Here is a 23,582-nt window from a genome sequence, read left to right as displayed (position 1 = left end):
ACTTTGCATCTTTGAAAATTAAAGCACATTTCAAACAAATAACAAAAGTTCACAGTACATACTGGATTCGACATTTTATTTAAAATTCAGAGAACTGTGTTTCAGAAATTATAGGAGAGTGACAATCAAAGGTATCTACCGTAAAATAATGAAAACGGAACAAAAAGTGTTTGATATTCTGACAGATGAAGGAAGCAAACATGCACATCTTGACTTCATGAATACAATAAATACTTGAAAGATCGAAGGAGGCTATGTCAGAATCTGTTAATTGTTGGCCAATAATACCTACGAATCAGAAAAAAAAGTTTCCTTTTTCAATTAAATTAGATGTTAAAACTTAAAAGATTTCAGAACTACAGACATAATTTTGATTAAATTTTAAAAGAAATTAACTAAAAAGTATCAATTGGATTTTTGCTCAAAATGATGGCTTCTGGCAGGAAAGAGAGTACGGTATGTTTTTTTTTTGTTTTTACCCAATGATCTCTCAATATTACCGTATATTCTCTATTAGTGCTGTATGCAGCACTAATTTCCAGGCCCTTTTTAAATGCAGCACTATTAGAGACTGCAGTACTACTGGAGACTGCAGCATTAATTTTCGAACAGCAATTTTCAATTATAGATCACTAGTTTTTAGTCACAAAAGCTCTTTTTTTTTAAGCAGAAATTCATAAAAATTGCGAACTTTTGTAACAAAAAGACCCAATAATTCAATTACTTCCGTAAATTATCAAAAAATCATCAAAAATATACAAAAAAATACCCAAAAATATCGAAACTGTCAAGTGACTCTTTCAATAGAAAATGGGGTGCAGCACTAATAGAGACTGCAGTACTACTGGAGATGCAACACTAATAGAGAATATACGGTAGTCGTATGTTTCATTGTTAAACCCTTCAAATATTAGGCAACATTTAAACTAAAAAAGAAGAAATTAAAAAAAAAAGGTTTCTGAAAAATTCTGTTCCATATTTTTGTAGAAGAATCAAATGATCAATTGACAATAAAAAGTCAGAAAAAAGATGTGTTATTTGTGAAATAAAAATAGATTGTTTTTGATAAAGAACGCGCATTGAATCTATATAATTCAATGCACCAAAGATTTCTGATATCATTGGATATCAGCTCAAGAATCAGAATGTTTTACGGAATTTGCATTAAAATTTGCAGATTTTTGAGATCAAAATGTATTAAAAATGATCTTCGAATTGTTTTTGAAAAAGTTTCTGCACAATTATATAAGTCTTGGTTTGAATTTAGAAAATTGTGGGCAAATTGAACTAAGGGCTACGAAAACTAAGGTTTCCATTTCTTTTCTGACATGTCTACGTGTGTGGGAGTCCAACAAAAGCAATTTTAGAAGTATTTGTTGATTCCTCACCAAATTTCTTGTAAGTTTCAGTTTTCCGAATAAGAAACTCATGTGATCGAAAAAAAATAATGGATGGAGTTTGTCGAAGAACTGAGAGGATTGATCATTGGGAATGTCAAAAAACAAGAAGACGTATTTTTAGAGAATTCAATGATGGAGTAGGATATAAATATAATAGAAAAGTAAATATAAAAGAAATAATGCAATTTTCAAGTAATTTTAGACAATAGATTTAAGAATAGGTATAATGTAATATGTTTTTCTAAGAAATAAAGTTGATTTGCAAAGTTATGGGTTCAAGATAAAAGTAATAAAATGTGCAAATAAATATTTTATTTTATTTTTAGAAACAAATTGAACCGTAATAAATCAGTATTATTATTCTAAAAAGTTTTTCTTGGGAAAGGTGATATAATTTCTTGCACATAGTGTATTGCTATGACGTTTTCAAAGAAATTAGATAATTTAGTATTCGTACATTAGTTATGAAGCCTAGAATAGAACAAATAATTTGATTTAAAATTTTTAGAATTGAATAAAATTCGCTAGTATAATTCGAGGCACGTATCGAGGCTCCAAAAGATTTTCTTGCAAAAGTTTGTTATTTTTTCATGGTGTTTAGGGGTAGGTGAAAATTTTGGATGCTTTTCAAAAACGTTAAATTATAAAAAAACTAAAAATTTTTTGATCAAGTGGTGTGAAAAATTCAGATTTTTTAATATAATTAAACATTTTCAAACAGCTTCCAAAATGCTAATCCACTCTTAAACATTTGGAACATGTCTGTTTTCAAAGTCTGACTGCAAAATGAAAGTATTTCTTTTTAAAAACTTTATATGTACTGTCTTCTATTAGGGTGAAGATGACATTATTTGTGGAAAGCATAAGTAATGTAAAAATTGACTGGTTTATTTTAGAAGATGCGAATTAGCACATCGCGATTTTTCTTCGATCACGATGATTCTACTGTGCTCACCAGTGAGCTGAAGCACTATGTCCACTTCGCGAATTAACTGTGCTGTGAAAAGATGATTGCAACAATACTACCATCCATGGGATGGTTGAGCCTTGCCAGTAAGTGAGGTTACATGTGGCTCAAAAATGTTGGCACCCAGAACTCCCACGTTGCATTTCAATTTTTCCCCTGTTGTGTATGCTTAATATTCCCAGAGATTTAGTGAGACGTCTCAGAGACTTCTATGAAAAAAAATATTCGAAGTCATTCGGCGATTGATTTTTTCAGTGTTACGTTTTTAATTTCCGAAGTATCTGACCGTTATCGTCTGACATTTGGGAAAGTCGGTAAAGAAAAACAAGAAAATGATACTTGAACAAATAATACTTCGATTGAAGTTGCAAATCTAGTCCAAAGTAAGTCTACAGAAAATAGCTTCAAAGTTGCAATTCCCAAAAAATTACTAATGGAAAATTTAGCATCTCAATTTTTGATCGAGGATTACTGTAAGCAGGAGAAAGCGTTTTTGAATCTTTGAGATCTAGACATGGAACAATTCTAAGAAAGATGCAAAAACGAAGCAACTTGAAAACCATTCAAAAATAATTCCAAAATGAAAAAAGGAAACAGTTACTCTGAACCTCTTTTCCATCATTCGGCATTCATTCCTTCATCAACTTCATCATCAATGGGTGTATTTTCTTTGTTTCCTTCATTCCTCCATACTACTACTACCACTAACCTGCGCTTTGAACACTTTCAAGGACCCCGACGCCTCTCCTTTTTTTTTCACCCACACGACACTATCAGAATATGCACACGCACACGCAATTTGTGACGTCGTGTGTGCAACATACTTGAAAAGTTTCACAGGAAGACAACCAGAAAAAGATAGGAAACAAAAAAAATCCGAGAAGGAAAAAACGTAGAAAATGGGTGGGAGAAACGAAAGAACGAAAAGAACGAAAAACATGAGAAAAAGGCGGAACAAGTTGAGAGAGCATCGAGACGAAGAGACGCAGAGCATATCATTTGGGGAAGTCCTTTTTTAGATTTTTGAAAAATAAACTGAATCTATTCTGAACCTCTCTTCTGTTCTTGAAAACTAAAAATAAATCAAATTAAATTTCAGAAAATATTTTTGAATATGTATCAAATAATTTTGAAAACAAATCATATTGCGCGAGGCTTCAGATCATTTGTACTGAAAATTGAAAAAAAAATCATTCCTTTTATCTTGGAGAATATATTTTATATTTTAGTTCCCAAGTACTCAGATATTCATGGTGCAGTACACAGGTGGAAATTTTGCAAGTTTCATCAAAGTGTAAAGTACATTTTTTAACTTTTTATTATTTTGGCAGTTGGTCAATTTTAGACAAAGCAAACGATGACCGAGTAAGCTGTCAAAGGAGAGAATTTGGGTGGAATACTACTATAGAAATTAGAGCTCAAATTTTAAAGGTTTTCTAAGTACGTCTTCAACTCCACATGCCTGATTTCAAACATAATTTAGCTGATCATTCAATTTACGTTACAATCGAGCTACATTTCTTCAGCTTTACAGTTTTTCTAAAAACATATTTCAACAAGGAAGAATCAGAACGTGATGAATGGATTTCAGAAATCGGATTCTAAAAATTACGTAGAGAATTATTAGTCTTAGTAATCGCCAGGATTTCAATTTTTTCATAAAAATAAATCAAAAAATAAATTTTCTGTGCCAAAAGTATAGGTTCGAAAATCTGTCTGGCTTCAAGAATATATTTGATCTGAAAAACATTTAGGACAAATACTAAAATTTTGAACAAAAATAAAGAAAACATAACATGATTCAACTTCCTACTAGGCTTCAATTTTAATTCGGCGGATCAAAATTCACTTGAAATATTTGGATCAAAATTTCAAAGCGTGGGAGTTGAACTTTGTCGTATCAGTCCGTGATCAGTGAAAAAATTTCAGAATTTCGCGTATTTTACAGTGTAGATGGCAGGATCTTCAAAACGTTTCTTAATCTAGGAACTACTTTTCATATAAAAAAAGACTTGTCAAAGTACATCCAAAATATTATAGCGACTAAAACTCAAATGGAAGCTATAAAATTTTTTAAAAAAAACTTATTTTGTTTTTCGATGAAAAACTTTCAAGTTATATATCGAACCTCTAGACACAGATATAATCATAATAATGACCGGAATATGAAATGCAAAAAAGTAAACAACTGAAAAAAAGTTCGTCTGAGCGGAGGGTAATGTAGTGGGTGTATGCAATCATCAAGTTAGACCCGAATCTTATGGGATATCTACAACAACATTGTGTACTTCTTCTAGTGAATAAGTAACTCCCCCTGATTAGGTCATGTTTTGAAAAGGTCAAGTGCTCAGTGGGCACCACAAATAAATAAAAGTTTGGAAGGATCTCGAGAAGTGCCAGGTTCCACCTTCAAATTCAATTGTTCGACTCTATTGGTCAAGAAATACATTCTTTTTTGGCCAGTTGTGCTTTGGTTTATGTACTTGAAAAAGGAAAGGTCACGTCAGAGCTTTTTTTTGGAAGACTACCTACATCAGAGTTTAAAGCGGAGGTTCGAAGGTATATCTTTTCAATTTTGAGTAGACTAAAAATAGTATCGGTTTAAAAACTTTAATTAATATTTTGCAAGTTTTAAAACATTTTATTTTGTTTTTTCGAAGAATAATCTAAAATTTTCATTCCAGAACTGTACTCAAACTACTATTTTTCAACAAGGATTACTGTATCTGTGATTTTTAACTTCTTATATTTCTTGATTCAATCGAGAACAATATTTTCTCATTCGTCTGGAAATAACTAAAAACAAAGAAAACCCTAAATGGAAACAAGAAGTCGCACGTATGTTACCATAATACGTGTAAGGGTACCCTTCCAGAAAGTATAACTGAACCAATTCTTAAATATTTCAGTGTAGAAGTACTAACATAAATTTTTCAGTATCACCTAGATTATTTCTTGAACATTAAAACTGAAACTTATGCTCTTCTGACTTCTTAATGAAAATCACTAATCCGAAAAGCAATAATTTTATTTTTAAAGGTTTATAAAGGAGACGAAAGATAAATCCGAGATGTGTTCTGATGTAATAAAAATTTTCGTAGTTTATGTACACAGATCAAATAGTGCAACATAATATAATTCACTTTTTAACCGTCCACTGGGTAAGTCAAAATCCAAATCTCAAAATATTTGCTAAAGTTTTTTAAACTAAAATTCAAAAATCTGAACTTTCTTTTTCAAAAAGTGAATGTACTAGTTCTTTAGTGGAAAAATGTTTGAAAATCAAAAAACATTCAAGCAATTGCTGAAAATATCATTAAATCACAAAATAAAAGTAGATCACAAATCTCGTTCAACTACTCAAAATTGAAAACCAAGATCCAATTGACATTAAGACATTGCAACGGTCAAAACATCCAGGTGCAAAAAAAGTTTGTTTTTTCCTCGGCAAACAAAAATATCACAAAATGAAAGATTAAACATTTTTAGATTTATGTTAAAGAAATTTGCTGAAGAAAATTTTTTGGTCCTTTTTCTATATAAAATTAAGATAAAAACTAGTTGTTTTTGTCTGATTTAGACAAAATGGGTCAGAACCCAATTAATTTTATCAAAAAATGGTTTTTTTTGGCAAGAATAAAAAAAAACAAATACTAGAACTACAAATTAAAAACAAAGTAACACAAATTTTGATTGGTACAAACCACATACCAAATTAAAGCCGAAAAGTGAAGTTAAAATAGTATGTTGACTGTTTTTTGTAATAGTTGATGACGTGAAAGGAAATTTTCAGTTCTGAAAATAGGGTACAAAATGCTGAAAGTCCCGAAAATAGTCTACGCTTCTGGATTTTAGGACGTCACAAATAAAAACCAGATGTTTTCGTCTGATTTAGACAAAATGGGTCTGAACCCAATTAATTTTAAAAGTTATTTTCAATCTGAGGAGATCCAATGGAAAAATGAAACACAAAAATAAAAAAGTTTTGGTATTATGCTCTGATCGTAAAAATAATTTTCATGTTTATGTTTTTCAATTTTTCCGTTTCACATCAAGCTTTTCAAAGATACAAAAATAGTTCACAGTTAATAATTAAAAAGACAGGAACACACTTCTCGCTCAACGTACTTTTTGTTTTCTTTACAATTTTTTTGTTCTGGGAAAATGGAATTATTTTCCAAGCGCAACTTTTCAGGTTTTCTGAAAATTCGTTGATTTATTTCCTGTTTTCTCACTTGGAATTTATAAAAATATGTAACGTACCATAAGAATTTCCAAAATGGGGTCACAGTTATTTGGTAATTTTTTGTAAACACTTTGTAATTCGAAATACTATTCTGGGATCCAGAATTTCCAAATTGCAATTCTTCCAAAAAAAACCTTTTAGACATGTTCTTTAAAAAATTTATAAAAATTATTATATAAAAACTGTAAACAAGACTTCCATTCCAAACTTATAGTATTTTTATGCGTTCCGAGTAAACTTCCCCGACTGTAAACCGGCTTTAAAGGTACGAAAACTCCTTCAAAAGAATCTATGATTTTTTGTCAGGAATATGATTTTATGAGTCATGATGAAACCAATTTTATTTACATGTTCACGATAAAAATTTGAAATTGATATAATATCGTAGACTTGAATTCTTCGTCATCACGGATCCGGATCTGTTTGCCAAGAAGCAGGAACTTCATGTTAATTGTCCGTCCTCTATGTCACAGATTCGCTGGAAAATTAACATCTCTAAACAGTTATCAATCCGCTATGACGACATCATTGATAACTAATTTTAATTTTAAATCATCATTCGAGTAGATAGAAGGCTGTTTTATTGGCTTGTATTATCATCGAAACCATAATATTTTATGTGAAAATGAATTTTACGTGATAAAATTAATTGCAATTTGATGTCATCACTATTGTGGGCGGAGAAAGTTTAAAAAATGATTTGGAAAATTTTCTAGTTTATTAAAACAGTTTACTTCTTAGTTTAGCATTTAAACGAGTCATCTTTGTTTGGATTTTAATTTTAGTACCTCATACTCGTGCCTTAAGGGGTTTCGCGTTTTGCCAAATTTAGCTATAATTTAAAACTTTACAAATTGCCGCAGCTGTCCGAAGATCAATTGTGTGTTGATTTATTAAATTAAAAAAAAACTATATTCAGCATATTTTAATAGTTTATTCCTGTATTTTGTTGTATATTCTCAAAATTAAAAAATCAATCTCAGGTCGTTGTCAAAGACAATTTTGCAAGATTTAGATTTTCAACAACATTTGATTTTTTCCACCTTGGCATAAAACATTTTTTGTAAGAAAATTTTAGGTAGTCTCGTTATGAAATTTGAGACCATTCTGAGTTCATTCAATCAAAAACCCAAAAATGATACTCCCTCTTTGATACAGTGCAAATTGATTCTTTGGTAGCACTACAGATGCCTGCAAGCTTATCAATTAAGGGAAAAGTGCACTGCTTTTCAAAGAGATAACAAAAACAATTGAAAAACACTTGATTCTCAAAAGCTAACAGTCGTGGAGCTACTAGTTAATAAAAATGAATTTCCGGATTATATGTATCAAAATTTGAAATATAAAAAATTCCAACATGTATTTTCAGGGGTAATGACTCGAAATCTACTACTTCTGACACTTCTGGTGTCATTTGTGTTAGCAATCATTCCCAATCATTACCATTTCAAAAAGCATCTTAAGAGAGGAAGTCGCAAATATGGTAATAGTGAAACAGCTATGACCACTGGATATATGGCACAAAATTTGGATCATTTAATTGGAAATGCTTCTGGAACTTTTACTCAAAGATATTTGTACAGTCAGCAATATACTCTACATCAGAGGACTGCATTTTTGTATGTATCTGGAGTTGAAGGACCAAACGTCGTTCTTGATGATAGAACTCCAATTGTGAAGACTGCAAAACAGTTCGGAGCAACCATTTTCACATTGGAGCACAGATATTATGGAGAGTCAAAGCCAAATGTTGAGTAAGTAAGACACAGTAAAATAGAAACTCATGGATGCATTGAAATCTTATAACGCTTTTATAACAAAAATATCATTTAACGAAACTATATTTTTAAAAAAGTATGAAAAAACTTCTACCAACTTTTTGAAAAAAGGAACAGTGCATTCCGAAAGTTCTTATACAAAATTGTGAGGGGCGATACATACTTTCTATTAAAATTGTAACTGTCATTTACGAAAATTTAGTAGATGCACCTGACTGTGAAAATATGAAACAATGAATTGTAGCGTTTTTTTTTCTGAAAATAAAACAAGTTAGGATAATTCAATTTTCAGCAAACTTGATGCATACAACCTTCGCCATCTCAATTCATTTCAAGCAACCCAGGACGTGATTTCTTTCATAAAATACGCAAATGTTCAATTCAATATGGATCAAGATGTCAGATGGGTTGTCTGGGGTATTGGATATGGTGGAATTATTGCTGCAGAAGCAAGAAAGTTGGATCCCAATTCTGTTTCTGGGGTTATTGCTAGTTCAACACCGTTGACCCATGAGTATGATTTTTGGCGTTTCAATCACCGAGTTGCAATAGTTTTGGCTGAAACTGGTGGTTCACTTTGTTATCGTAAAGTTGCTAATGGATTCGCTGATATTCGAGAAGCAATGAAGACGCCAGAAGGCAGATTAAATATATCTGATTTGTTTCAATTGAATCCACGACTCAATGAAACCGCTCTTAATTATAACGACATTCAAATGTTTTATTTGGCAATTATTGCACCATTCCAAGAAATCGTTGAGTTCAATGATGATGTAAGTTGAATTTTATTTAATGAGCACTTAAAAATTAAAAGATTTTTCATTTAGTTCGATCTTTCCATTGCCGACTTGTGCACAACAATTGACAAAAGTAATTGGACGAATATGGAAGTTGTATATCAAGCATATGTCTACTTGAGTACTACCTTAGATGGATTCGCTGGACCAATGGACATTTCTTATCAAGATTTCGTAGATAGTTTAGGAGATCAGAGCGTGGATTCAGGATGGAGTATGTTTACTAAACGTTTTAATATATTTTACACTAGAATGGGGCTTACAAAGTGTGCATTTTCAAGAGATAACATTATAAAATTCGATCTTTAGAGGTGCTTTTGAATTAATTAAAACTCCACTCCTCCAATAATATTTTAAATCCTTATAAATTTTTAGTTGATAATCGGATATGGCAATATCAAGTTTGCACTGAATTTGGATGGTTTTATACTACAAATGACAACGAGCAAGGATTATTTGGACCTGTGGTACCTGCAAGTTTATTCCTCAATCAATGCTTTGATATATTCCCTGACGCCAATCTCACTGCTACAGGACTCCGAGACTCAATAATCAATTACAATAACTTTTATGGTTCATCATATGACTATTCTGGAACAAACGCAGTTTTTACAAATGGAATGAATGATCCATGGCGAGAACTTGGAAAAACATCTACCGGAGACTTTTCCGTTGTTGCTTATCTCATTCCAGACGCTTCGACTGCCAGTGACATGTTTCCTGGAAATACTAACAATTCATTCATTATTCAAGCTCATAACTTGATGACTGAGAATATTAATGTTTGGTTAAATGGTCCAAGAAATCCAAAAACCTTTGTTAATACCACTGTTCCATGGACTCGTCCTTACTGGGGAGAATATGGAAGTCTTCGAGAAACTATGCTGAAACAAGAAGTTGAATCTAAATTCTCAAAACTTGAAAATGGCCGAACATCTGAAAAGACATTCCCAGAACCTAAATTCAAAAAAGTTTTCCTCGGAAGACCACCACATGGATTCCTTCCAGAATCAGACTTCAATATGAGTCCAGATGACTATCCAGCTGGTTTTGAAACTGGATCATTCCGGCAGAGACAAGATCATTTTAATAATCAAAATGCGGATTTCTTCCAACAAAGATTCTTCAAGAACACACAATGGGCCAAACCAGGAGGTCCAAATTTCTTAATGATTGGAGGAGAAGGACCAGACAAAGCAAGTTGGGTTTTGAATGAGAATCTTCCATATTTGATATGGGCAAAAAAATATGGAGCAACTGTTTATATGTTGGAACATAGATTCTACGGAGAAAGTCGTGTGGGGTAAGTACAGTTTGTTTTGATTTTTCAAAATGTTACTTAATATTCGAATGTGGCTTTGTCTGTGACGCTACTGCCAATTATTGATGTTTCTAGTTTTTAATTTTTTTAAAAACGTTCCAATGTTAGAAAAATATTTTTTTTTGCCGAATTCGCAAAATGTTTGAAAAATTGAAAGAAAAATCAGTAGCCCTGCCCACAACTTTCCTTTTTTGCATCGAATTTTTAATTGACAGCAGATAAGCTTCGATTTTGTTTTCACTTTGCTGGCAACTTCTTGAAATCTTGTGAAACTAATCAAACAAGACAATATTGTTTTCTATTTTTCCAGAGATAACACAAACTTCAATCGTCTTTCCTCGCTACAAATGATTTATGATATTGCTGATTTCATACGAAGTGTCAATATCAAATCAGGAACTTCAAATCCTTGGATTACATTCGGTGGATCATATTCTGGTCTTATTTCTGCGTGGACAAGAGAAGTATTCCCAGAACTTGTAGTGGGCGCCGTTGCCTCTTCAGCACCAGTTTTTGCCAAGACAGATTTTTATGAGTACTTGATGGTTGCAGAGAATTCTATCAGAAGTTATAACTCAACCTGTGCCGATAGAATTCAAGAAGGATTTAATTCAATGAGAGCTTTATTCTTAACCAAAGGAGGAAGACAAACACTGTCGTCCATGTTCAAGCTAGATCCACCATTTGCTGATAACGTTACTGATATTGATCAACATTACTTCTTTTCAAATATTTATTCAAATTTCCAAGGAGACGTTCAGTATTCTGGTGATAACATGGGATCATATGCAAATAGTTATGGAATCCCTGATATGTGCAAGATTATGACAAATGATTCAAATACTCCATTGAATAATATTGTTGCTTTTAACGAGTATATGGCTAATTTTTATAATGGAGGAGGACCATACTTTGGATTGGATAACAGTTATCAGGATATGATTAACTTTTTGATAAATGCAAAGGATTTTGGACCTGATGCGGAAGCATCGCTTTTATGGACGTGGCAGACTTGCTCCGAGTTTGGATATTTCCAATCTGCTGACTCTGGAAATGGTATTTTTGGATCGCCAACACCTGTAAAGTATGTTAGAAAAGAAAACCAAAAAATGATACGTAGACTAGCTTTTGATGAACTCTTATGCAAATTTAAAGTCAGCATTATAAAAAAATGCATTATAAATGTTAAGTTGTAATTCGGGATTTCAGTTTCTTCATTCAAATTTGCATGGATGTTTTCAACAATTACTACCAAAGAAGCGCAATTGATCCGATGGTTGACAACACAAATTACATGTATGGAGAACGATTCCATTTTAGAGGATCGAATGTTGTATTTCCAAATGGAAATAAGGATCCATGGCATGCACTTGGTCTGTATTATCCAACTGATTCATCAGTTGTTTCATACTTAATCGATGGAACTGCTCATTGTGCTGATATGTATCCAGCTAGAGATGCCGATGTTCCAGGGCTTAAAGTTGTCAGAGATCTCATTGATCAAAATATTGCCATCTGGTTGAATCAAGCACCACCTTCAACTGGAACAACCCAGACATCTGGAACTGGTTCAACAGCTTCACCAGGGACTGGGTCAACTTCTCAACCTGTAACAGCTACAACTGTACAGGCAACTACCAAATCTACCACTTCAGTTACTGTTTTAACGCCCTTCATTGCCATGCTTGTTAGTTATCTCTTGTAATAATGTATATTAACACAACTATATGTTACGATTATTAGAAAAAAAAACCTTGAAAATTAGGTGTTCATTAAAAACTGTTTTGAAATATAATCATAAAATTGTTTGGAAAATTATACTCCCTGAACAAAATATTTTTATTACATTCCAACTTTCACATTTTCAACATGTTTTAATACTTTGCCCTAAACGTAGAAATGCCCTTATTTTTCGCAACCAATATTATCAGTTTCATACCTTTTTTCAATAAAAATGCGCTTATAGACCTTTGAAACACAAATATTAAACACTGAAAATAAAAAGAGAGAACTACATTGTTATAGGAAAATGCTTTTGAAGATCATTATTTTTAGAAATAAAAAAAATCAACTGTTTCATTATATTCATTTAAGAGGAACGTGGAAATAGTCGTTCAATGCGAAAATATAGTGTGGCAACTTCATTTGAGAAAATTCAGAATATCATTTAAAAAAAAAAATATTTTGGTAATTCTGTATTTTAGAATATGGTTTCTACTATTCCATTTTTTACAAATCTAATTCTCTAGAGATCCGATGAAACTAGAGTTGTTAATGGCGTCACCTTGCTGAAAAAAGGCAATTGGTTCTTATGAAATTTCCGAAACAGTCATAATTTTATCTTTTACTCAAATTGATCCACAAACGAAATGAAACCAAAAATGTTTCCCGACGCCATTTTTCGTTTCGAACAGTCTATGTTTCAACAGATCAACTATTTGTCATCATTTTGTGTGATTGGAAAAATTGTTTGAAGACTAAACCGATAAAATTGGCACTTTTTGAGCATAGGCAACACATTTCTACTCCCCCAACAGTTCTTATCGCTACTGCAAAAACCAATTTTGTATAAAAGTCGGTCAATACTAAGAGGCTTTTGCACATTTTTACACTTCTTGATGGCTATCAGCTCATATGTTGATAAGCATTTTTACGACGAATTTATTCTGAAACTTACTGTTTCTGTATGAAGTGTGGTTAAAATAGTCTCTATTTTAACAGAGATCTTTTGTGACTTGGAAAACCATTTTCTTTTTGAAGCGTAAATTTTAATACTTAATTTATTTAATTAAAGTTTCTCATGTTAGAGAAGTTACGGCTGCAAACTGAAACTAAATGTCTCTAGCCAATTGTCTTCAGAAATTAAACCAATATCATACTTCTGAAAAGTGACACTATGTTCTCAGTGTTTTTGAAACTTTAGCCACTTTCCCTAGGGAATTTAATTATCATTGTGGATAAAAATTTTGCATAGGTACAAAAAAAATACTTACGCCTTCTTAGTGCCCACAGCAAAACGAGACGTGAAATTCAATAATTAGTTACTGGAATTTCCAATAAATAATTTTAGAATTGCCTGAATCTATACGATTTAAGCAACCAGATCCCAGGCAAACAGGCAGGCACGTATGCCTACAATTTCACACTCTATAAGAGTAAACACTTCAAACCGCAAAAACAATCAAACTCGTAATGTTGTTATCATTGACAAAATTATTTTTTTTAGTTTTGACAATAAACGTTTTTGGTACAACCCAGTTTTTTATCTTTCTCAATTTCCCCCAAACATATTTCAAAACTTTCGAAAAAAAAATTTCTCGAGCTTATCAAATTCACGTAACAGTTGCATTTCGCTCCCGATCTTTAACTGATAGTGTTCTGATAACTGCCTGAATCATCGCTTTGAATGATCATTTAATGGGAGTTTTTATCAATTACACTAAAAACTTCTAGTTGCAAACATTGAATTTTTAGTCGATTCAGCGTTTACCATCAGGCATTAACATTTTTTCAAGCAACTTTGAAACTTAATAAAATACTTCAAATTCAAATTAATCCCTAAATAACGAATTCATTTTCAGGGTAATGCTTCGAAACCTACTTTTGCTTGCCGTTCTGGCTGCAGTTGCATTAGCTATAATCCCTAATCATTATCATTTCAAAGAGCATCTCAATAAAGGTGCTCGCAAAAATGGAAATATTGATGCAAGTATTACCGCTGGGTATATGCTTCAAAGTTTGGATCATTTCATTGGAAATGCTTCTGGAACGTTTTCTCAAAGATATTTCTACACTCAACAGTACACTTTACATCAGAGGACTGCATTCTTGTACGTATCGGCAGATGGAGTAGAAGAAGCAGCTGTCATTTCTGATGAAAGAAATCCAATTGTGAAGACTGCAAAACAGTTTGGAGCAACCATTTTCTCATTGGAGCACAGATATTATGGACAGTCAAGACCAAACTTCGAGTAAGTGAAACACAGGAAATTAGTCTTTAAACTGAAATCTTCTTTAAACTGAAAAAAAAAAATGTAGTCTTTCAAAAATAAAACCAACAAAGTACATTACGAATCATCATTTTACAGCAAGTTTGATGCACAAAATCTCCGTCATCTCAATTCCCTCCAAGCTATTCTGGATATTATTTCCTTCATAAAGTCTGTTAATGTTCAATTCAACATGGATCCTGATGTCAGATGGGTTCTCTGGGGAGCCGGCTACGGTGGTATTCTTGCCGCTGAGGCAAGAAAATGGGATCCTGTAACAATTTCTGGAGTGATCGCCAGTTCATCTCCACTCACTCATTTATATGATTTTTGGCAATTCAATGATCAAGTGGCAACCACATTTTCTCAAGTTGGTGGTGGTCTCTGTTACAACAAGGTTCGCCAAGGATTTGCGGATATTCGTCAAGCTATGAGAACACCAGAAGGTAGAAGAAATGTGTCTTCTTTGTTCCAATTGAATCCACGACTCGACCAGACTCCACTCAATTACAATGACGTGCAGATTTTCTATTTGTTAATTATTGCACCATTCCAGCAAATTGTTCAATTTAATAATGATGTGAGTTTATTATTATTTATCAAACGGCAGCAGACTATGATCAGATATATATAGCAGAGATGTCTTTGATCATAGCTTTAAAACAAGACATAGCTTTTGCTGAAGACCTATTTAAATTACCAGAGGATGTAATATCCGTTCAATGTTTCAAAGGCCGCCTGGCCAAGTGTTCGCCAAACAGTTTGATTTTTTGATGTTTTCAGTTCAATATCTCTATTTCCGACATGTGCACAACAATTGACAAAAGTACCTGGACGAATATGGAAGTTGTTCGTCAAGCGTATGTCTACTTGAGTACTACCATAACTGGCTCCGTTCAACCAATGGTTACATCTTATCAAACTATTGTTAATGATCTTGGAAATCAAAGCGCTTCTTCACCATATCGTAAGTTTACACATAAAACTTTTCTCAAAAAAGCCAGAAAATAAGTCACATTTCTCAACCTCAAAAAACAATTTACAGTCGATCAACGTATGTGGCAATACCAAACTTGCACTGAATTCGGATGGTTCTACACTACAAATAACAATGAAAACGGGCTATTTGGAGCAGTCGTGCCTGGAAGTTTATTCCTCAATCAGTGCTTTGATATATTCCCTGATGCCAATCTCACTGCTACTTCTATTCGAGACTTGGTCATTGAATATAATAACTACTATGGATCTGCTTTCGATTATTCTGGAACAAATGCAGTTTTCACCAACGGACTTCTTGATCCATGGACTATCCTTGGAAAAAAGTCAACTGGAGACTTCTCTGTTGTTCCATATATAATTCCAGGAGCTTCATTTGCCAGTGACATGTTCCCGGGAGACACTAACAATTCATTCATTATTCATGCTCATGCTTTGATGGCTGAGAATATTAATGTTTGGGTGAATGGTCCAAGGAATCCAAAAACTTTTGTGAACACTACCATTCCATGGACTCGTCCTCAATCGGCTCAATCTGTAAATCTCCGTGAGAGTGTATTGAAGCAAGAAATTGAATCCAGGTTTTCAAAACTTGGTGATGATGTTCCATCTAAGAAGACTTTTCCCGAACCAAAATTCAAGAAAGTCTTTCTCGGAAGACCACCACATGGATTCCTCCCAGAACCAGATTATGAACTCAAGGAAGACGCCTATCCACCAGGTTTCGAACAGGGAACTTTCCGACAGAGACAAGATCATTTCGATAACCAAAACGCCGATTTCTTCCAACAGAAATTCTTCAAAAACGCACAATGGGCCAAACAAGGAGGCCCAAATTTCTTAATGATTGGAGGAGAAGGACCAGAGAGTGCCAGATGGGTGTTAAATGAGAATATCACTTATTTGACATGGGCTAAGAAGTATGGAGCAACTGTTTACCTTTTGGAGCACAGATTCTATGGAGACAGTGTTGTTGGGTAAGACACTAACGTTTTACTGACTTTGTAAATTGTTTATTCACTTCAGAGATAACACAAATTTCAAGCTTCTGAATTCTCTTCAAATGCTATATGATCTCGCTGAATTTATCAAGGCCGTGAATATCAGAACAGGAACTTCAAATCCTTGGATTACATTTGGAGGATCTTATTCTGGAGCCATGTCCGCTTGGATGAGAGAAGTATTCCCCGATCTTGTAGTCGGAGCCGTTGCTTCATCAGGACCAGTTTATGCGAAAACAGATTTCTATGAGTATTTGATGGTTGTAGAGAACTCTGTTCGTAGGTACAATTCTAAGTGTGCTGATAATATTCAATCTGGATTCGATGCTATTCGAACACTGTTTCTGACAAAAGAAGGACGTCAAAATCTTTCAAGCATCTTCCAATTGCAACCACCATTTTCTGATAGTGTTACTGATACTGACCAGCATTACTTCTTCTCAAATGTATATGGAAACTTCCAAGGAGCTGTCCAATATTCTGGAGACAACACTGGCCCATATGCAAACGGATATGGAATTCCTGATATGTGCAAGATTATGTCAAATGACTCTAACACTCCATTGAATAATATTGTTGCATTCAATCAGTTTATGATTATTTTCTACAACGGAGGACAATACACAGGAATGGATAATAACTATCAGAACATGATTACTTATTTGAAAACTGCTCAACATTATGGACCGGACTCTGCTGCAGGACTCCTCTGGACTTGGCAGACTTGCTCCGAATTTGGATATTTCCAGTCTGCAGACTCTGGAAATGGTATCTTTGGATCTCCAACACCTGTGAAGTAAGTTTTTTGAATTATTCACCGAAATTGAAAATTTAATTTCAAATCTTATTAATTTTTAGTATGTACGTTCAAATGTGCATGGACGTCTTTAACAACCAATACCAGAGAACAAGTATTGACTATTCAATTGCAAACACCAATTACAAATACGGAGAGCGTTTCCATTATAGAGGAACAAATGTGGTTCTTCCAAATGGAAATGTTGATCCTTGGCATGCACTTGGTCTGTATTATCCAACTGATTCATCAGTTGTTTCATACTTAATCGATGGAACTGCTCATTGTGCTGATATGTATCCAGCTAGAGATGCCGATGTTCCAGGGCTCAAGGTTGTCAGAGATCTCGTCGATCAAAATATTGCTAAATGGTTGAATCAATCTCCAGCCACTGGAGCAACCCAGATACCTGGAACTGGTTCAACAGCTAAACCAGGGACTGGATCAACTTCTCAACCTGTAACAGCTTCAACTGTTCAGGCTACAACTAAATCTACCTCATCTGCTACTATTACCTTGTCATTCATTGCCATTTTCGCTAGATATCTTTTGTAAAATTTATTTGCATTATGAAATTGTTTTATTTTTATGAATTATATGATAATGTATTATATGATAATATATACTACTGTTCCTACCACTTTTCTGTAATGAAAAATATGTTCTGGAAAATGCGGTCATTCGTTACTTGAAAGGAAATATTTTCGACTAGAACGTCATAACGTGTTAGGATGGAAAAATGAAAGATGTACCAACTATGGCGAGTTTTAGTTATTTTAAAAATAAACCTAAATTCTGTGTACGGCATAACATCAGGCCCTTAGTATGGAGATGTGACATCGCCCAGTTACAACAGAGAGTGCATGTTTGTGTCTAAATGGTTGTTATGATAGGAGTCAACGCCGCTCTTTTGAGCTCTCTTCTTTGTGCGTTGTAACTGGGCGATGTCACATCTTGATACCATGTCCAGAATGTTTTGACAAAGAACTCACAATAGTTGGTACATCTTTCATTCGGACATCCTCTCACATTATGACGTTCTAGTCGAAAATATTCGTTTTCTTTATTGATTGCAGCTGTGCCATATGCGATTGAACTAACTAGGGAATTATCGTTTTTTCCTACTCTTTTGAAAACACGATTTATTTCACGTGTAGCATCAGATAGGAATGTTAACACCAAAACTATGGGATCTTTTGAGTTCTCTCTCAAAATCCGTAAGAAAAATGTTAAATATTTGAGTGTGAACATGGAAGATTGCTGAACTTTTGGTTGTATCTTGTTGACAAAATAATATTTTGAGGAAATTTCATAACCGATATATTTTCACAATTTTTATCGTATTGTTAATCGCTTTGATAAACAAAACAAGGTGTTTGTGTTTACTTGCTCATCGTTAAAATGTCTTTATTTGACAATTTTCTTCGTATTTGGAGTCACTATTAACTACTCAATATCGAATTTAAAACATTCATTTAAAATTTAAAATTTCGGCACAATGTCTCTGACCATTTCAACGCAATGCTCAAAATGCGAAAAGATTTACGGTATGTTTTGAGATTTATTTTTAAATCTATACAAACTTAACTTCTTTTTAGATGATAATAAAAGAAAGATATGTTCTGGAAAATGTGGTCATTCGATATGTGAATCATGTTTTGATCGAAAATCATCGGATATATGCTCGATTTGCAATCAGATAGATTCATTCGGTGTAAAGTGTATCAATAGAAGTGCAATGGAAATGGTCGAAATGAAGAAAAATGCATTTTCGTTTTCTGATATCTGGATTTTTAAGTTTGACCCAAAGGTAAAAAATGACCCCATAATAAAATACGCTGGTAAATATTATCAATTCATTAATTTAAAAAAAACGCCTCAAGAAACCTATACCAGGGGTGTGCGGCAAATTTGCAGAATTTGCCGTTTGTCGAGCTCGGCAAACTGCTTATAACTGTTTTTTTTTAATGTTTTGGATGTAGCGTGGCGTATAGAAATTGTACGCACTGTATGAATTGCCGTTAATATATGTCTATTTGAAACAATTCTAAACTTGTTCAAATGCATTTCTCATTTCAGGAACACTTCAACGGACCGTGTTCAAAATGTAATGACTATTCCACAATGCTTCGGGTATGTACCAACAGTGCAGTACAGGCAGGGCTATTGGTGAAAACTGGTGAAAATTCCTTTGATTTAACACCACATACCACTGATGAACTTCTGGAGACAATAATTCTTCGAATCAAAAGTATCGGAATTTGTGCAGACTGTGTAATTAATAATGGTTTGAAAGAAGATGTGGTAATGATGAAGAATATCAAGAGATTGTATGATATAGCTAAAGCTCTTAATTATCTTTCAATGTTCTCATTTTCCATGAAGCAAATTGAGCGTGAAATTGAAGAATTCAAGAACAAGAAGAATCAACTGAGATTCTACAATATGTACTATCATTTCGTCAAAGAGACCTATCCGGAAATAATGAAATGGTTGAAGAATGATCTTGTGAGAATATCAGCACCTCCATGTTGGCAGGTATTATTGAAAATTGTATCAATCATGACTCAAGCTGCACAGTCATTATTCTTAAAATCTGCGGAACGAGAACTTCAAATTTCAAAAGAAAAATTGAGAGATTCAAAAGGCAATTCAGAGTGGCAGAAAACGGTCGACAAACTTGAGAATTTTCGAGATTTTCTTGAAATAAATCACGTTGACGCTGAAATTCAACCAATTGATATGTGGAACTTTTTTGTATTATGTACAACTGAAGAGCTGGACAAGGTCACTGCAATAATAAATCGGAATTTAAAAATTCAAGGAAAAAGCAGCAGAGAAACATTGAAAGAAGTTTATTATCTAACAAGAGATGTTCGGAAAACTCTTCCTTTTCAAATTCCAGAGAGATTTGCTGGTTTCATTGATCGATTTATCAGAGTTTTGGTCGGAGAAAACTTGGATGAAGAGCAAGCACTGGAAATTCAATCAACAACTTAGATTGATGAGCACGAACAATTTTTTGTTTGAATATAATTGTAATTGTTCTTTACTGGAAATTGTGTTCATATGAAGTCTTGGAAAGTAAAAATATTCCCTTTGCATTTACGAAGTTACAGTAACCAAGAGAACATTTTGTTCGGATAATCATCTTAATTATGACATAACTTTTTTCGAAAAAAATTGTCAACCCTTCAAACTGTACAACCATACTTCCAAAAAATTAAATTGCCATGTGTTTCAGAGGTATATTTATTGTTAATGTTGTTGTTATGCAATTTTTTTAATTTTTAATCAGGATGAAACAAAGTGGAACCAATAGCATCGAATGAGTGTTCTGAAGCATCTCTACGAACGGGAAATTTCTTAGCTTCACTCCACGTATAAGCTAGATTATGTTTCTTAGTGTACTTCCAAAAGTGTTGTTTTCATTGCATTTTGTTTCATCAGAGGAACAACTTCTTTATGTGTATTAGTTGGATAAATCAGTTGCCCATTTACTCCGACAATTCGTTCCCCGGTTTTAAGCCCAGCTGTTTCACCAATACTCCCTGCATAAACTATTCCAATGTAATGTCCAATAGTTTGGTTAGCATGAAGTTGAAATCCAAACTCTTCGAGTGATGAGTATTTGAACTGCAATTTGATTTTTCAACAAAGATTTTCCGAATAATTGGAAACATTTGTTTTAATTCAAAATATCCGGAGCACATTTATTACGCGAGATCCTCCCAGAAAAAAATCGTCTTCTAGATATCACAAATAAGAAAAAATCAAGCTCAAACTTTTATTCGAAAATTCTAAATCAAGGTTCATCGTCTCCAAATAACTCCGACGGCAGCTCTCTAGTCTCGAATAGAACACATCCATCCGGCTTCATTTTAACCTAAAAATGGATGAAAATCAATAAAAATTGTGGCGAGACCTGTTTTTGCAACACGTGGCCTAAAACAATAGAAAACCCGGCCATGCGAGGCAACAAAAAACTTACTCGCTGATCCGCCGGCGCCGCCTTCGATTTTTCCGATTCAACCGTTTTCACGACTTTCCCGTTTCGACTAAACTTAGCGTCATGCTTTTCGCAAGCCGCCAGAATATCCTTTTCCACATCTACCATATCTTTCTTGTCCTGAAAAATGGAAAATACTTTGAAAATTGCGCTCGAGCAAATTCGCTCCACTGAACAGCGCGGGTTCAATACAGTAGATCGCATTTGCAACACGAACTGATACCTTTCCATCATCAACGTTTCCCTTATACGTAATCACTTTTGGGTCGAAAATCATATCGGTGGCGGCGGCTCGAGAAACACGGTCGTGAATTGCAGCTGTAAGAAAATTGTAGTTTGCAGTACCACAGTGCAGTGGAGGGCGCTTGCACTTCTGTCAAAAAACTCACGATTTCCGAAATCTTCAATCGTAACATCCATTTTATTGCACTCTTCAGCCTTCAATACAGTAAAAGATGGATGTGCTTGCGGTGGATCATCATTTGGATCGTCACGTCTGAAAAAAAATCGTAGTTAGACATAAGTTGTAATAGTAATTTCCAATATTGATTTTATTGTCAATTATCGATTTTCCGATAATTTGTCAATTATAGGTTTTCGTGTGCTGCCGGCACTCACATCGGATCCATCGGTTTCATAGGAGCACCTTCCTTATTGCTCGACTGTGACTTCTCCGATTTTGTCTTTTTCGACTTTTTCTTAGAATACGCTTTGCCGTTTTTCCCGTTTCCAGGCGTTTTTGGCTTTTCTTCAACCTGTTGAGTTCCATTGCCAATTGCAGACTTCTGCATTCCTGACTTTTGTGGATTTTGACGATTTACCGCCGCCGTCCCCGCCCCTGCCGTTACTTGCGTCATCGTCGATTGTTCGAGAAGTTGACCTTTTGAGCCCTTAAATTGCCAAAAATCGATAATTGATTTTTTAAAATTAAAATAGCATTTCTAGAAAATCGATAATTACCTTGTTTGTCTCCTTCTTCTTTTTTCCGCATTGCACGACAAATCCGACGAACATGATAAGCCCGATGAACATTTCAATTGTTACTCTCGCTGCAAATTATCTATTCATTTTTGCTGAAAAATCTAGAGCTTCCTTGAAGGCACCAAAACGCCTGCCGCCTGCCATGAACCTTGTCTCCTGTATAGTGCGACGCGGAACCCGAAATGAGACGTGAGGCAGGCACGGTGGAGGCCTACGTCAGGCCCTGAAACCGCGCCTGCATCCCATGGAAGCCCTACAAAAATCAATATCGCAGCTCAACTCACAGAACGTTGCGATTTCGAAATCACTGAAAACTCGACAGAAATCGATCATCGTCGGTTGACAAAATAAATAATATCAAACTGAATTTTAAAAACTATCGACCCTGTCGAGATTGTTATTGATTTTTTTGTTTTAAAAAAAGTTTGGTCACGTGAAAAATATTGATTTTTTTAAAAATTGATTGTAAAAATGTTTTCGTTTTCCAAATATTTATTGATCATATATTGTTTAGTTATGAATGAAATTTGTAAAGTTAAAAAAAATTTGTTTGGTTTTGAAGTAATTTTTTTTTTTTGGAATTTGGAATATATATTTATTGGCAGTTAAACTAAAACTGGAATTTCAGTCAAAATTTGAACTGTGAGTATCTCATTATTCTAAATCCCAAAAAATTATTTTCTTCAAAACCAAACAACCTTTTCAAAAACTGATGATAGATTGATGAGCACAAATAATTTTTCTTTGATTGTAATTATAATTGTTCTTCACTGGAAATTGTGTTCATATGAAGTCTTGGAAAGTAAACATATCCTCTGGACATTTACGAAGTTACAGTAACCAAGAGGACGTTTTGGTTGGATTGTCATCTTAATTATGTCGTCACATTTTTCAAAAACATTGTCACACTTCGAACTTACTAAAATAAAACTGTTACGTTTTTGCTGGTTCTTATAGTTTTCAGTATATTGTTTTTCGAAATCGGGAAAATTAGGAACCATGCACGACATGTACAACCATACTTCCAAAAAGTTAAATTACCATGTGTTTCAGAACAAACTTTATCGGATAAACTTTTTATCGAACAATATCAGTTTGCAGCTTCCGATTAATTAAAGTTTTAATTATTTTTAAAAGAATATTTATTGTTAATGTTGTTGTTATGCAATTTTTTCTAATTTTTAATCAGGATGAAACAAAGTGGAACCAATAGCATCGAGTGAGTGTTTTGAAGCATCTCTGCGAACGGGAAATTTCTTACGTTAGCTTCACTCCACGTATCATTTACTATATATAAAGCG

General features: G+C 33.7%; 5 protein-coding genes, 2 non-coding genes and 1 pseudogene across 9 annotated transcripts; 5 read left to right on the top strand and 3 right to left on the bottom strand.

Annotated features, from left to right (window-relative positions):
- The first annotated feature begins 6,456 nt into the window (after positions 1-6,456).
- Positions 6,457-6,477, top strand: 21ur-15424. Its single transcript, NR_056375.1, has one exon.
- A 480-nt stretch (positions 6,478-6,957) lies between these two features.
- C07C7.3 (uncharacterized protein) lies at positions 6,958-7,059 on the bottom strand (the record flags this gene model as incomplete). The annotated part of the gene is made up of 1 exon (NM_001307549.3): positions 6,958-7,059. One exon carries the CDS (start codon positions 7,057-7,059, stop codon positions 6,958-6,960), a length of 102 nt encoding a protein of 33 aa, NP_001294478.1.
- A 923-nt stretch (positions 7,060-7,982) lies between these two features.
- Positions 7,983-12,522, top strand: pcp-2 (Peptidase S28). The gene is made up of 6 exons (NM_069198.6): positions 7,983-8,367; positions 8,684-9,164; positions 9,219-9,402; positions 9,564-10,491; positions 10,820-11,593; positions 11,719-12,522. Exons 1-6 carry the CDS (start codon positions 7,988-7,990, stop codon positions 12,212-12,214), a joined length of 3,243 nt encoding a protein of 1,080 aa, NP_501599.1. The 5' UTR covers positions 7,983-7,987; the 3' UTR covers positions 12,215-12,522.
- A 105-nt stretch (positions 12,523-12,627) lies between these two features.
- On the top strand, positions 12,628-12,648 carry 21ur-5749. Its single transcript, NR_056374.1, has one exon.
- A 1,442-nt stretch (positions 12,649-14,090) lies between these two features.
- Positions 14,091-17,962, top strand: pcp-3 (Peptidase S28). The gene is made up of 6 exons (NM_001380398.3): positions 14,091-14,480; positions 14,598-15,078; positions 15,282-15,465; positions 15,544-16,471; positions 16,521-17,291; positions 17,354-17,962. The coding sequence occupies exons 1-6, from the start codon at positions 14,095-14,097 to the stop codon at positions 17,844-17,846; spliced, it is 3,243 nt and encodes a 1,080-aa protein (NP_001366906.1). The 5' UTR covers positions 14,091-14,094; the 3' UTR covers positions 17,847-17,962.
- A 784-nt stretch (positions 17,963-18,746) lies between these two features.
- On the top strand, positions 18,747-20,395 carry F23B2.10 (RING-type domain-containing protein). Its single transcript, NM_069196.3, has 3 exons — positions 18,747-18,838; positions 18,890-19,101; positions 19,371-20,395. Exons 1-3 carry the CDS (start codon positions 18,790-18,792, stop codon positions 20,289-20,291), a joined length of 1,182 nt encoding a protein of 393 aa, NP_501597.1. The 5' UTR covers positions 18,747-18,789; the 3' UTR covers positions 20,292-20,395.
- Positions 20,396-20,581: 186 nt separating this feature from the next.
- Positions 20,582-20,909, bottom strand: F23B2.8 (annotated as a pseudogene). Its single transcript has one exon. A coding segment is annotated over exon 1 (328 nt).
- A 154-nt stretch (positions 20,910-21,063) lies between these two features.
- On the bottom strand, positions 21,064-22,635 carry F23B2.7 (uncharacterized protein; the record flags this gene model as incomplete). 2 transcript variants are annotated; one of them, NM_069194.6, is made up of 7 exons in its annotated part: positions 21,064-21,177; positions 21,283-21,420; positions 21,524-21,618; positions 21,690-21,796; positions 21,919-22,190; positions 22,261-22,349; positions 22,566-22,635. In NM_069194.6, the coding sequence occupies 7 exons, from the start codon at positions 22,612-22,614 to the stop codon at positions 21,097-21,099; spliced, it is 831 nt and encodes a 276-aa protein (NP_501595.1). The 2 variants fall into 2 exon arrangements, with proteins under 2 accessions (NP_501595.1, NP_001129856.1); NM_001136384.4 differs by lacking the exon at positions 22,566-22,635 and having other exon boundaries at positions 21,097-21,177; positions 22,261-22,332.
- Between the last annotated feature and the right edge of the window lie 947 nt (positions 22,636-23,582).

Source organism: Caenorhabditis elegans, chromosome IV, assembly GCF_000002985.6.
Source record: "Caenorhabditis elegans chromosome IV".
In the NCBI taxonomy this organism is placed as follows: Eukaryota; Metazoa; Nematoda; class Chromadorea; order Rhabditida; family Rhabditidae; genus Caenorhabditis; species Caenorhabditis elegans.
This window is presented reverse-complemented; position numbering and strand designations above follow the sequence as displayed.

Excerpts from the sequence above, each read along its gene's own strand:
- pcp-2 (NM_069198.6), top strand. The coding sequence starts at position 7,988 with ATGACTCGAAATCTACTACTTCTGACACTTCTGGTGTCATTTGTGTTA. Across the intron at positions 9,165-9,218 it reads TCGTTGAGTTCAATGATGAT|TTCGATCTTTCCATTGCCGA; the intron begins GTAAGTTGAATT and ends TTTTTCATTTAG. Across the intron at positions 10,492-10,819 it reads TACGGAGAAAGTCGTGTGGG|AGATAACACAAACTTCAATC; the intron begins GTAAGTACAGTT and ends CTATTTTTCCAG.
- pcp-3 (NM_001380398.3), top strand. The coding sequence starts at position 14,095 with ATGCTTCGAAACCTACTTTTGCTTGCCGTTCTGGCTGCAGTTGCATTA. Across the intron at positions 14,481-14,597 it reads CAGTCAAGACCAAACTTCGA|CAAGTTTGATGCACAAAATC; the intron begins GTAAGTGAAACA and ends ATCATTTTACAG. Across the intron at positions 15,079-15,281 it reads TTGTTCAATTTAATAATGAT|TTCAATATCTCTATTTCCGA; the intron begins GTGAGTTTATTA and ends TGATGTTTTCAG.
- F23B2.10 (NM_069196.3), top strand. The coding sequence starts at position 18,790 with ATGTCTCTGACCATTTCAACGCAATGCTCAAAATGCGAAAAGATTTAC. Across the intron at positions 18,839-18,889 it reads AAAATGCGAAAAGATTTACG|ATGATAATAAAAGAAAGATA; the intron begins GTATGTTTTGAG and ends ACTTCTTTTTAG. Across the intron at positions 19,102-19,370 it reads TTTTTAAGTTTGACCCAAAG|GAACACTTCAACGGACCGTG; the intron begins GTAAAAAATGAC and ends TTCTCATTTCAG.